Here is a 13,799-nt window from a genome sequence, read left to right as displayed (position 1 = left end):
AACCTTCCAATATGTCAGGAATGTACAGGGTGTCTCAATTTGCCCGATCAAGCCATTTTTCTCAAAATGTATTTATGCTAGGGTTCTGAAATTTTCAGCGTTTCTGTGTTAGGTATGTAAGGCTTTGGTTACTTAATTTCAGAAAAATCGAACGATTTTGTTCCGTTTTGGAATTTTTTTTTCACCGGTAGGTGTCACGCAAAATGTTTCAATTGAAAAGTTGTAGGGCATAGTCGAAAGTGTAAAAATTATTTTGGTTCGGTTGAAAAAGACCTATTTTTCACTGAGTTTGGAGGTCGGGGGGAAAAACAAGTTGTACTAGCAGGCAATAGCCTTTGACGAATTGTAGGTAACATGCATTTCAGTTATGAGATTTCGAAAAATAAACAAATAATAATTAGCCCAAGTGACAAATGTTTTTTAATGACTTCTACAAAATGTTTTCAAAAATGCCACCTTCTGATGCAATGCACAAATATGCACGATGTTGCATATTGCAAAATGATCCCCGAACCATTTCTGGAGTCACCCGGCGACATGCTTCGATGATTCTTTGTCGTAAATATTCAACGCTCGTCACAGGTGTTTGGTATACGTAGTCCTTTACGAATCCCCAAAGAAAAAAGTCGAGTGGTGTTAGATCATAGGATCTTGCAGGCCAACGAACAGGACCAGTTCTTCCGATCAATCTTCCAGGAAACTCGTCGTTTAGATATGCAACCACGTCACGATATTGGTGAGGTGGCGCCCCATCTTGCTGGAACCAGATGCGTCTGTACTCGGCCAGAGGAATGTCGTCCAACACGTTGGATATTTCATTTTGAAGGAACTCCAAGTAGTTTTGACCGTTCAGACGATTTGGCAGGAACAACGGGCCAATAATTCTGTCACCTAACAGACCAGCCCACACATTTAAGCGAGGATAGGCGACGAAGAAGGCAAGTATGGTGTTTTCCATGTCGATGTCCTGGAGACCACGACCACGAAACCTCGGATTGATATTACCCCAGTTGTCGAAGTCGCGGACCACTCTAAGAACCGTCGTATGACTTGGTCTGCAATTGGGAAATCATCGTCTAAATAACTGACTTACTAGAGAAGCATTACGACGACCTTCTCCGTAAAATAATTCTAGCATATGAGCGCGCTGATCTCGAGTGTAAAGAGGCATACTGGACAATAATCGGCCAAGCTGAGATAATGTTTTAACTTTGAAATGTAAACGCTTTAAATACTACTCGGACACTTGATATTTCACGTTAAAAAACAACAAAAGAAAAATAAGTGTAATTTTTGGTTACCAATAACTTTTTGCAGATCTGATTATTAACTACATAGCTGAAAGCATAAGTTCCCTAAAATAAATGTACATGTGTGTTGTGATTATGTACGATTGTTTACGTTAAAGGCTATTGCCTGCTAGTACTACTTGTTTTTCCCCGACCTCCAAACTCAGTGAAAAATAGGTCTTTTTCAACCGAACCAAAATTATTTTTACACTTTCGACTATGCCCTACAACTTTTCAATTGAAACATTTTGCGTGACACCTACCGGTGAAAAAATAAATTTTACAAAACGGCACAAAATCGTTTGATTTTTCTGAAATTTAGTAACCAAAGCCTTCTAAATTTCAGAACCCTAGCATAAACATATTTTGAGAAAAATGGCCTGATCGAGCAAATTGAGACACCCTTTATATTGGTCTTCAAGCTCGTTTAAAGTTGCAAAATAAACTTGCTATTTATTTGCCTTTCGCAGCCCATTCTACGAACTTAATTGGTGAATCAGAAGCGGAAAGCTGTATAGAAGCCACAAAATTATTTATATTTGTACAAAATTTGTATATTTTTTTCTGGTTCAACAGGAAGATGGAAAATATTAAAAAATCATTAACCTTCGAAATGTAAAGTACCAAAAATGTTAAACAATACGCGTTGTCAGCACATGCTGAAGCTGTTGAACCGATAGTTTCTGGATATACTTATTTTATAGCTGCGTTGAAAGACATATCTGAAAATTCTACGCAAAACCTTCTGCCAAACTGGAAGCCAAAATTTTCGAAAAACTTCTTAATTCCTTGGAAACGGCTGTGTTGATTTTAATTTGGAATGATATTTTGAAAAATATGAACAAAGAAAATGCATCCCTACAGAAAGTTGAAATTGATCTTCAAGACATAGTTTCGTTATATAATTCATTAGAAGGGTATATAAAAGAGAAACGTTTTGAAACGGTTTTAAATATTATAAAAATAAAGGATTTGACTTATATGGATGCGATGCATTCCAAATAAAAAGAAAAATTAAAAGAAAAAGACAGTTTGACGAACGTAGATCTCATAAAACAAATTTTAACAAAGACGAATAATTTTATATTACCATCTTTTATGTTATTATAGATAAGCTCGTAACTGAAATTAATAAAAGGAAAACTGCTTATTATGAAATTTTTTCTCGGTTCGGGTTTTAATTTATTTTAAAGAATTTAGATGACGAAATTATAAGAAAAAAAGGTTCTGCAATGCGCAATACATATTCTGTCGATTTAGAGGAAAGTTTTATTTCAAGAATGTTTGCATTTTAATAACGTAAATATAATAACCAATGAAAAAATTACATCGAAAGCAGAGCATATCTATAGAGGGCCCTGACCATAACATGGAACGGTGGTTCGGTGGTAGAACGTCTGCCTGTTATGGAGGAGGACAATTGTTGGAAACCCTGCCATTTGGACGTTGAGACGTTTATCGTAACCCTTAGCACTCGGTTCGTCTTAAATGTCAATAGGAAGAAGTTGGAGATAAAACACCCATACATACAAAACAAAAACTCAACAAACTCAGCACCCACGACTGCCACAATTCAACATCCAATAAAACTGATTTGAAACCGTGGCGACGATGAGCGTTAACGAAAAAATAAACAACCAAACCCAACCCTATCGCAAATTTATCCGTTAACGCTCACCACAAACACGGTTTTTCGACTTTGCCCCGGTAACGCGTTTTGGACTTTGCCCCCGGTAACGCGTTCGCAGCCCACAGACAGACACACACACAGACCTACAAGTTGATTGTAGTACCCCTCCGAGGGTAAACGTTTTCTTAACTCAGCTAGTTTTGAAACACGTATTTTCTCAACCTATATATAATATTTTCATCCACCCTCATTATTTAGATAAAAGACAGAGTGACCTGATTAAAGAAAGTTGAAACGAGAATTTTAAAAACAATCAAGTTATTTCCAAGCAACTCGAGGTTTCATAGATTATTGTTTTTAATAAATAAAATAATTAAAAAATATGTTTTACCGATAGATATTATATTCTATGTTTTGGTTATATTTTAAGACCATCGAAACATTTAATTTTATGAAGTAGTTCTCCCCCCCCCCTGGTGTGAGTGTGTTCGGAAAGGGGGGAATTCATCCCTCAAAGTGTTTGTCATATAGGTTTCCCCAGAAGAAAATCGGCTTAAAAGTATAGCCTTCCACTACTAAAGCGTTGAACGATTACTTGACGACTCTCAACAGAGTGGGACCTGGACTCGGAGAGTATTTGTTCCACCTAGAAACTTTGGGTTGCAGAAATAATTTTTTAATTTCATATTTTTTTCCGTGTAACTACAACCTGATCGCTTGCCATCAGGGGCAATAATGGTTTTATTGAATTGGGGTGTGAAAATAAGAAGCGTAGAACGATATTTATTCCTAGAGTTTCATAATTTGAATTTGAAATCTAAACGCGTTTACGATAATAACATCAGCGCTGGCGATTGTTTAGAAACTGCGCCATGGAAAAGGTCCTGATTCTTAAAACCTTAAATTCGCTTTCAAACATTTGGGCATATATTACCTCCCCTCTCCTCAGGCCCTTTATTGAAACCAGGGGTGCATAAATTTCATTCTCGAAGATCGAAATTTTCTCACTTGTGAGGTCGTAATATTTTTATTATTCTTTTATTTTACACAGAGTTCAACTACAATTACGGACAGTCGCAATAATATACGTTTTTAGAACCATCGTAGCAATGAGCCTTAACTTCGTTAGGGCATGTGAGTTTTGAGCAGTCCAAATTTGACGGCCCTTTTTCGTCAGTTTTAAATTCTCGGTGGCTAGCTTGATGACACATGCAAACGCAGTGGTTGTCACCAGAGACCCTATTCACTGAATAGCAAAGCGCTTTTTCAGTACCAATCCCTTCGCAAAGTGAATCGCTGCAGTTGGACAGTGAGAGCTGCTCAGACGCTGGGCAAGCTTTGTAAGAGAGATTAAGAAATATGTAGACATAATTATAGCAACGGCACATTCAAAGACGTAGCCTGGTTAGAGATACGCATCCAGAATATTTCCCTGGCAATTTACACGGTAAATTACTATGGCAACAATAATTTACAATTTTCTCGGGAAAATTACGAAAATGGTAATTGCCCTGGTAATAACCAATTTACCATCAAATTCGTGTTAAACTGTTTCTTGTTTGTTTTATCATTTATCTAAAATGTGCCTTAAATAAGTCAAAACCTAACGTTATTCGCGTTGTAGTATATTTTAGTATATTTTTATCGTTTTATTATATTTCAAGTGTTTGCTTAGGAAGAATATTTATATCTAGCCCTATTTATTAAAAATCACATTCATATCTCGTCTGATTCAGGGCCGTCTTTAGCTCTCAGGCGCCACTGGACTCAGTGGCGTAGCTAAAGGGAAACAAAGGGGGAGCCATGCCTCGAGCGCCACTCATTTTTGGGCTTCATTATCTGTTTGATGACCTTTTTGTAAACGGGCCGCCAGTCATTAAGGGGCGCATTTTTAGGTATGTTTAAATCAAAAAAGGGTGGCATTCAAGAGATTTGTTCCGGGCGCCACAAACTCTCGCTAAATTAACGCGTAATTTACTGATTTCCAAAATGACGGTAATTTAAGAACTCTAAGCCTGGTTAACTTAGACCCACGCGATCATTTTTACCGGTAGCTGCTTTTTAAGTCCAAAGCACATACGGTTATAAAATATTTTGTGTTCGAATTATAGTGTTTGAACCAGAACATAACACATCGGTTATCATTAAAAAAGAACCTTAGAAATATTGGGTTATGTGAAATTGCGTCGGATATTACAACCTTTAACAGAAGCGTAAGATCATTTTGTGTTTTCGATAAGGGGAGAGGGTTACAGCACTATTGTCTAGGTAACTTAGTCTTTGTGTTTAGTTGAACATACGTAATTATGTTAGTACCCTGATTGTGGGTGCATTTATTTGTATGTTAATATGTAGGTACGTATAGGAATAGGTGAATGTGAGGTGGTAGGAAAGTAGGAATAAGGTAATCTTGTTTGTAGGTATTTAAGTAAGTGTAGAATCATAGGTAGGTAAAGGTGTATGTTTATAGGTAGGTAGGTAGGAGTAGGTGATTGATTATAGGTAGGTAGGTGAAATTTTAGATGTATAAATGTGTATATTTGGGTTTGAACTGACATTGTCAGTAATCATCTTTCGGTGTGGGGTGGTCAATCCACCCTTCAGAAAGCTAGTGATTAGCCTACCCTATATTAAAATCTTTGTTCATACTAGAAGTGCGGCTATATTTGCACTCGGTTTGAAGTTTTAAGGTGATAACATTTAAAATCGTTCAAGTCCCTTTCGTATTGTTTCAAAGTAATAAAATCTTTCGAATAATAAGAAAAATATGTTCAATAATAATAATCTTCGGAGATGTTCGACACTGTAGGGAATTTTCGAATTTAGTTGGAATTTTTAACTGCACTTGCGCAATTTCCAGCCGGAAGATATATGTAATAACATTAGTTTATAATATACTAGCTCCCAATAAGTTACATCCGTCATAGGTCTAATGTTAACTGTGATTTTTCCCATTGAAAATCAGAACCGGTATATGCTACTCCTTCCGGCGACTTTTGCCCTATCTTTTTAGCTTCTTTAACTTCCGTCGATAGTGGAAACGGTTACGTCCGTGGGAATGAGACCAAGTCACATGAAGTTAGCACGTAGAGAGCTGACCTTAACGACGTTTGTTTTAAATTTTTAATGGGTGGCAATCTGTTGGTTAATTGGCGTAATCCTTGATTCGGGGGGAATTTAAACCAAAAAATAATGTGTCAACATTTTGCAAGAATATTTTAACAATTTCAATATAAATATTAATAGTTAAAAACTTATCACTTCGCGTTAGGTTAAACGAACTTCGATCTCGTTGAAACAATGCCAAATTTCACCGCCAAATTCATATTTTGATTTTTCGCCTTTAGATGGTGACGCGCCACGAATTGGACGTCTTGCGAGAGATCTCTGTTAACACACAACCTATGTACGATGCTAACTTATAGGGAGCTAGTATATTATACACTTATGATAATAACTATGGAATAGCGTACAGTAAGATACAGTTTATAAATTTACTTAAAATACTTTTTATAATGACACTTATATGCTAATTGCTGAATAATTATTTCACCATGAACAAGGATTTTGTGTAGGGTTACAGGCAAATTAAACCACTTATAATTATAAAAATTCAGGAAGTGTAATGCAATTTTACTATATTTCAATAAAAAAAGATATATGGCGTTGACAACGGAATAGAACCTCATCAAAAAAGCGGTTGAAATATTACGCGATTTTGGATTTCAACCAACGATATTTACTTTTAATTTACATCTTCCCAATAATATTACTAAAATTGTAACCATAGACATAATAAAGAAATAGACACCTTCCGCGGAGTTTGATTTGCCAAAAATATACGGGAGCGATAACTAGCAGACAACCGGTATTTGTTCTGTATTCCTGTGGTACCACGTTTAAACGACACCTGTCGATTAGGCGAGAAAATAAAAAAACGTCACGTGACACGTCACACATGTTCGTGTTTGTAATCTTTTAGGTACTCTGACGTGATTCGCGAATATTTTGGCTGTGAGAATTTAAAATAAGGTACATTTTTATTATAATTTTTAAATAAGTCAATTAATTCTTTCAAAACCCAAATAAAAAGCAGCAGATGATCTTATAATTAAAAACAAAAAATTATAATTGCGAAATTATATTTTGTCAAAGGCTTAAGTAACTCCTGTACTATCCGGTTTGTTGTGGTTATGGCTTGTTATGGGAATTATCTCAGATTCTAAATTGTAAACAAAAGTAAATGGAATTTTGATGAAATGGATGATTCAACCTTGGATTAATAATGATTCTACTAAAGGTATGTAGCTATTGTCCTTGAAATAAAATTAGCTTTGACAATTTAAGTCTGATGGCTTGACCCTTCATTTCAAAATTTTTGTCCTTCGCTAATTTGTGGAGTCTGAGCTTGCAATATAAATTAATAACATTCTTAATGATGATGTTCGATTCCAAATTCAGCATCAAACATGTTCGTGGTGATCCGGTAATATGTCCATGCCAACAATATTTCGTAATACAGCAAGTTCTAGTTCTTAGACTACATTTCTTTTATAGGGAGAGGAATATCTCTTCATAACAACTAAACAAAATTGGCTAAAAACCAAGGAGATCTTATTCAAATTATAATAACATAATTAAACCTACACGAAATGATCCTCGGTCAAAATTTAAAGGTGAGAAGTTAGCATCACCATTTTTTTCTATTTCACTCTCAACTGGATGTAATTTCTTTAAATTAAATAAAAAATTTATTTTGACTATTTTTACTTGTTTTAATTCTATGGAAACCAAACCAGAGTTGGAATGGCTTTTGGTGTGACCCACCTTTTGCCATTTACAATTTGTATATCCTGTTCTAAAAAGTAATCATTACAAATTAAATCATGATTTGAATGTGTCGCGATTTACAGCAATTGTCCATTGAGAAAGTATTGTAGGTTTCGTTATAAAAATATTTTAAATAAGAATGAATATTCATCGAAATAATATGATAGTTTAATCCTACTTAGAAAGCGCCACTAAACTTAAGTGGCGCTTTAGACTAGGCGCCCACTGGCTCTCTGTTTCGTATCCGTCCTGCCTTCCACGAGGCATTGTCTCCGTAACGAAGCAAAGGCTTGTGGAAGCCAGAACAGAGACGTTACGAGGAGCAGTGAGCGCTTGGCCTAGGCCACGTAGTGCCTTACGCTTAGGAATATTTATCCGGTTTAAAATCAGACGCAAAAACTTTAGGGGTGAATTTTATAAATTGGGTAGTACTTTTATGTTAGCTAACATGTTTCATAATTCGTTTGTTATAGAAAAAGTGTTTTCTACTAAAAATCTTGTTTTTATTTCGTAAAAAAAGGTTAATTTTAGGGTTTTTACGCATTGCAATATAAGTAAAACAATACCGGAAAAGGTTTCATTCCATAAGTAGGATTAAATTATCATATTTCGATGAATATTCATTCTTATTTAAAATCTTTTTATAACGAAACCTACAATACTTTCTCAATGGACAATTGCTGTAAATCGCGACACATTCAAATCATGATTTAATTTGTAATGATCACTTTTTAGAACAGGATATACAAATTGCAAATGGCAAAAGGTGGGTCACACCAAAAGCCATTCCAACTCTGGTTTGGTTTCCATAGAATTAAAACAGTTAAAAAAGTCAAAATAATTTTTTTATTTAATTTAAAGAAATTACATCCAGATGAAAGTGAAATAGAAAAAACTGGTGATGCTAACTTCTCACCTTTAAATTTTGACCGAGGATCATTTCGTGTAGGTTTAATTATGTTATTAGAATTTGGTTTTTAGCCAATTTTATTTAGTTGTTATGAAGAGATATTCCTCTCCCTATAAAAGAAATGTAGCCTAAGAACTAGAACTTGCTGTATTACGAAATATTGTTGGCATGGACATATTTCCAGATCACCACGAACATGTTTGATGCTGAAGTTGGAATCGAACATCATCATTAAGAAAGTTATTAATTTATATTGCAAGCCCAGACTCCATAAATTAGCGAAGGACAAAAATCTAGAAATGAAGGGTCAAGCCATCAGACTTAAATTGTCAAAGCTAATTTCATTTCAATGACAATAGCTACATACCTTTAGTAGAATCTTGGAGTCACATTATTAATCCAAGGTAGAATCATCAATTTCATCAAAATTCCATTTACTTTTGTTTACAATTTACGATTTAGAATCTCAGAATATTCCCATAACAAGCCATAACCACAACAAACCGGATAGTACACGAATTACTTAAGCCTTTGACAAAATATCAGTTCGCAATTAGAATTTTTTGTTTTTAATTATAAGATCATCTGATGATTTTTTTGGGTTTTGAAAGAATTAATTGACTTATTTAAAAATTATAATAAAAATTTACCTTATTTTAAATTCTCACAGCTAAAATATTCGCGAATCTCGTCAGAGTACCTAAAAGATTACAAACACGAACATGTGTGACGTGTCACGTGATGATTTTTTATTTTCTCGCCTAATCGACAGGTGTCGCTTAAACGTGGTACCACAGGAATACGGAACAAATACCGGTTGTCTGCTAGTTATCGCTCCCGTATTAACCCCCCCGTAGAATCTTGGGTCTATTTCTTTATTATGTCTATGATTGTAACGCATAGGTTGCTTTACTCACTGATTAAATGTATAGCCAAATGTGGCGGTTTCAGCCTAGATTTATAGTAATATTCTACAAACCACTTTCTTTAACGGTCGCGAAGGGAGACCGTCAATATTTATGGAATGGATATAATGGAACGTTTACTAGAAAACGTTCGAAAAATGTTGGGTATCCACTTGCGTGTTACTGAAGAAATCTCGGGTAAACGTACTCTGAAATGGACTTTTCCCACCCTAAAACTTAATTTTGTTAGTATATGGTAAGACTTACGACTTAAAATTTTTGTCAACTCTCCAAACTTTTTAAGGGCTATCGAATGCCACCAACGTTAACTCTGTGTTCCTAGGGGGAAGCTAACTTGGTCATTGGGGGCGCAGCTTTAAAATTTTGGTGCAACGTTATTCCTGTTTATTTCCTGGTTACAAATACGTAAATATCTTCTGTCTCTGGTAATTTTTTAATTTCTGCCGCATTTTTGGCTTTTCAAAACCGTGTGACGTAGGACAAAGTCCCCTATGCTTAAAGCTCTAGATAAAAAAATTCAACCCAATATGGCGGCCGTTTCCAAAGCTACGGACTGTTAGATCATTATAAAGAGATAGGAAACTCGTACCTTCGGGAATGCTTAAAACCACGTTTTATTTATTCTACTTAAGCGCTTCAAACGGCGAGACTTACAACAATTTTAAACAATTTGCGTGAAATTCGAACTTATTTAAATGTTAAACGATATAGCCATACTATTGTAAGATTTTCAAATTATTTATTTTTTGTTGATTGGAAGGCTCCATCCAGAAAGTAAGTATTTTGTAGAAAGCTAGAGTAGACTTCATTTTAATATTTGAGTTTTTAAATATAACAATACTAAGAATGAAATATCTAAACAATTAAAGTTATACCTGTTTTTGCAATTATATTTATGCTTTGTTAAAAAATAATTTCTAATCCCTAGCCACTGGGGGGAAATGGCGCTAGTGATACCGTGATCGGGCTTTTCAGGAAGTTTCTTTATTTTCAATATATCTGCTTGTGTGCCAGGATATGGAGTAAAAGAGCGGTAAATGATGCGGACACTCATCTCGGACGCGCCCATAACAAGATTTTATCGGATAAATTGAAAACTGCGTAAATAGCTTGAAATCCTTTTCCGCAGTGATTGTTTTACATCTTTCAGTTTCCGTTTAGTTTCTTATCCTGCTCCGTTTTTCCCTGTCTTAGTATTGTCTTACTAATTCCTGACGTTTCCGCTCTTGTCAGATGTCGCCTATTGGTTGATCTGTGTTTCATTAAGTATCGACTCGTGATGAAAACCCAATTCAATTATTTTCGACAACCATTCAAAATCAAAGGCGAAAATATTTACCTGGATAAGCATAATGCATCCTATGAAATGCGCCATTGTGTACAATTACGTTGCACATTAATCCCTGGAGAACAAAAGTCAGACTCGACACCGAGATAAGAAAAGATGAGCCTCTCATACTGATATATTCTTTACACTTTCGAAACAGCAGCTACGAAGAAAATAAAGGTTCTTAGTTTTAGGGAAAGACAATAATTATAGCAGCACAAAGTACTTTAATCAGCTAGGCTAATACCCAAGGCACCACCTTCGGCATACGTCATCAAGCGTTATTTAAAGCCTTTAATTCAGGTGGCCGGGTTACAATGCGTAGGAGGGTGGTGGCAAGACCTTCATGCCATGCAAGCTAACAGCTCCCTACACTCACTATTACAGTTAACCTCCACACTTCTAATTTCTATCTTTAAAAGACAACCTTTATTCCAGTGGCGTAGCCAGAAATTCGTCAAGAGGGGGTCGAAGTATGTGAATGTTAAGAGGGTGGTCGAGAAAGGGGTGTAAATTTAGTGCAGTCAAAGGTAGGCCCAAGGGGCGGGGTCTGGACCCGGAAACCCCCTCCCCTTGTCTACGAAACTGCTTTAATCCGTTTCTCACATCGTATTGTTATCAGACAGATAATCAGATTCGGTTATCTGAAATGTTTTTCTGAACGATATATCCGAACATCTTCAGATTTTCAAAAGCAGATAACAACAAGACGTACGACGGTCAGACTACACACAATCCTTCTAATGTGTTAAGTTTGTTTGAGATATTCACAGCAACCTGCAACCAATATATATCCACAGTTACACATAATTGTATTTACACTTATTTGTTACTTCTAGTCATACTTTGAAAGCATCGAAGATTCCTTCAATCAGTGTCACTCTTATTTTACACTTCTGATCACACTTATTTGTTACTTCTGGTGAGACGTTGAGTGTGACACTTGTTTCTTCTAATTAAACGACAAACACTAGTTCAATCAGTTTCATACTTATTTGTTACTTCTGATAACACATATTTGTTACGTTGAGTGTCACACTAAGTACTTCTGGTCGTACGCCGAAGAATAGGTCGATCAATGTCATACTTAATTGTTACTTCTGGTCATACGTTGGAAGCGCGGCGCACTCTTAACGGCCTTGAATCACGCTAGAGGGAAAACGGCGCGTAGACCTCTATAAACACGCGGATTTCCAATGTTGGAAATTGGTGGGGTCCGTATACGCTGCCCAAATAGCCTTACTTAGAATTAAATTTAAGGCACGGTTTTGCTAATCTAGGTTATAAGTAAACGACAGCTATTCAAAAATATAACTTTTAGGAAAATCGAACTTAAATTAAGGAACTCTATGTAGATTTTTAGGCAAAATATAAAACCACGAAAATTGGGGTCCCGTAAATTACACTGAAAACTATACTTAAATTTAATATTTATTGATATAACCGAAAATGTAGGTCCGCTGAATCCCAACCTATCCAATAATATTTTTTTAACGTTATGGAATTTAATTTTAAATAAAATATCTACCACACAAAGCGAAATCACCGAAAATAGGAAATTGGGCATTTGCCAAACTTCTAGGGCTCCGATTTGAAAACTTTATTAAATGCTATCAATGTCAATGAATGTACACTCGAACGAGATATCATTGACTTTTCTAGCCCTAACCGTTGAAGAGATATGCGCGACACGGCGGCATCGGCATCGGCATCACTGTACGTGAGACTAATACACACAAATCAGCAATGGCTGTCGAACTCCAATTATTCGTTTTAGAATGCAATTCCGTACAAAAGAGAGAACTGAGGTAAATGAAAAAATGTAAATGTTATTACAATTTTAAGAGTGTCGGACCCCTTGAATACTCCACTTAAAACGCAAACGAGTTTCGCTGATTTTTTATTGAAAATATCGTAGACGGAATTTGTGCAAATAAGCAAGATTTGTTAATCAGTCACTGCCTTCCCAATTAGCGCTTCCAACGGATTTCTACGTTGCACTTTTTTATTATCTTGGCGAATATTTTTGACAAAGCAAACATCAGGAATATCCGATGGAATCTTTATTTGTTTATTTTCTTATGTATTTCTCAAATAATGTTCCACTATATTATAGTTAAGTTTAATTTATTTCATCCTATCATGAAAGTAATTATAAAATTCTTACCAATTTTTTTTAATCTGAATGCTTGTTTGAGCAACGTTTCCGTGTTTGAATTGCTCGGAAGCAAACGGCGTTAAGGCAGAGACGAAGGAAATTGTTCCTATGTGGCAGGACAAATAAATTTTGTAAAACTAGGTTATCACCAATTGTTTAACTGTCAAAAAATATTTAATTCAATACACAATTCTATAAATTACGGGCTGAACGAGCCAAATCGCTAACAAAGACCTCATCAGGCTATTTGAGTAGGACTCGCTTAGCTTATTCTTTGGTTTTTAAAAAAACGTTCACCACTTTGTTGTTGGTGTTTTTTAAAACTTCACGCGTAAGATCAATTGGTTGAGTATATCTATAGCGGCTTACGAGAGCAGGGGGGGATTGGAAACGATTTTGACTGCTTGGAAATTTTAATCGCAGCCACCAAAATATTAGTCTCGCAGCCGCCCCATACCAAGTGCTATTTATGAGAATGCAACTACAATTTGTGCGATATGAAAATGCAGCGCACTAAATACACCATAATTATTTTATTTAAATATTAATGTGTATTTTACAAAAAACACACAAACATGAAAGTCTTACCTAGCTGTGATCTTCTTATATATTCGAGAATATCAGTAAATGAGATATTTTCCATTTTTTAGACTGACCTAGCATTAAACTTAGAACACACTTACGTAAAACGGTGACGGAAAATATTAAACGTGAACAGAAACGTAAAAT

The 13,799-nt window shown here is 35.4% G+C and overlaps 1 protein-coding gene across 2 annotated transcripts; it reads right to left on the bottom strand.

Moving 5' to 3' along the window:
* Window positions 1–3,927: 3,927 nt before the first annotated feature.
* On the bottom strand, window positions 3,928–13,188 carry LOC149923344 (uncharacterized). Of its 2 annotated transcripts, none has more exons than XM_090160620.1 (3): window positions 13,080–13,188; window positions 10,925–11,075; window positions 3,928–4,255 (listed from the first exon to the last, which is right to left on the bottom strand). In XM_090160620.1, exons 2-3 carry the CDS (start codon window positions 11,040–11,042, stop codon window positions 3,984–3,986), a joined length of 390 nt encoding a protein of 129 aa, XP_090016746.1. In that variant the 5' UTR covers window positions 11,043–11,075; window positions 13,080–13,188; the 3' UTR covers window positions 3,928–3,983. The 2 variants fall into 2 exon arrangements, with proteins under 2 accessions (XP_090016746.1, XP_090016747.1); XM_090160621.1 differs by lacking the exon at window positions 13,080–13,188 and adding an exon at window positions 12,749–12,993.
* Window positions 13,189–13,799: the final 611 nt, after the last annotated feature.

The sequence above is a fragment of the Leiobunum rupestre genome, chromosome 10 (assembly GCF_980474605.1).
Source record: "Leiobunum rupestre chromosome 10, qqLeiRupe1.1.hap1, whole genome shotgun sequence".
Lineage (NCBI taxonomy): Eukaryota > Metazoa > Arthropoda > Arachnida > Opiliones > Sclerosomatidae > Leiobunum > Leiobunum rupestre.
Note: the sequence above shows the minus strand (reverse complement) of the source record. Positions and strands in the feature narration are given on the sequence as shown.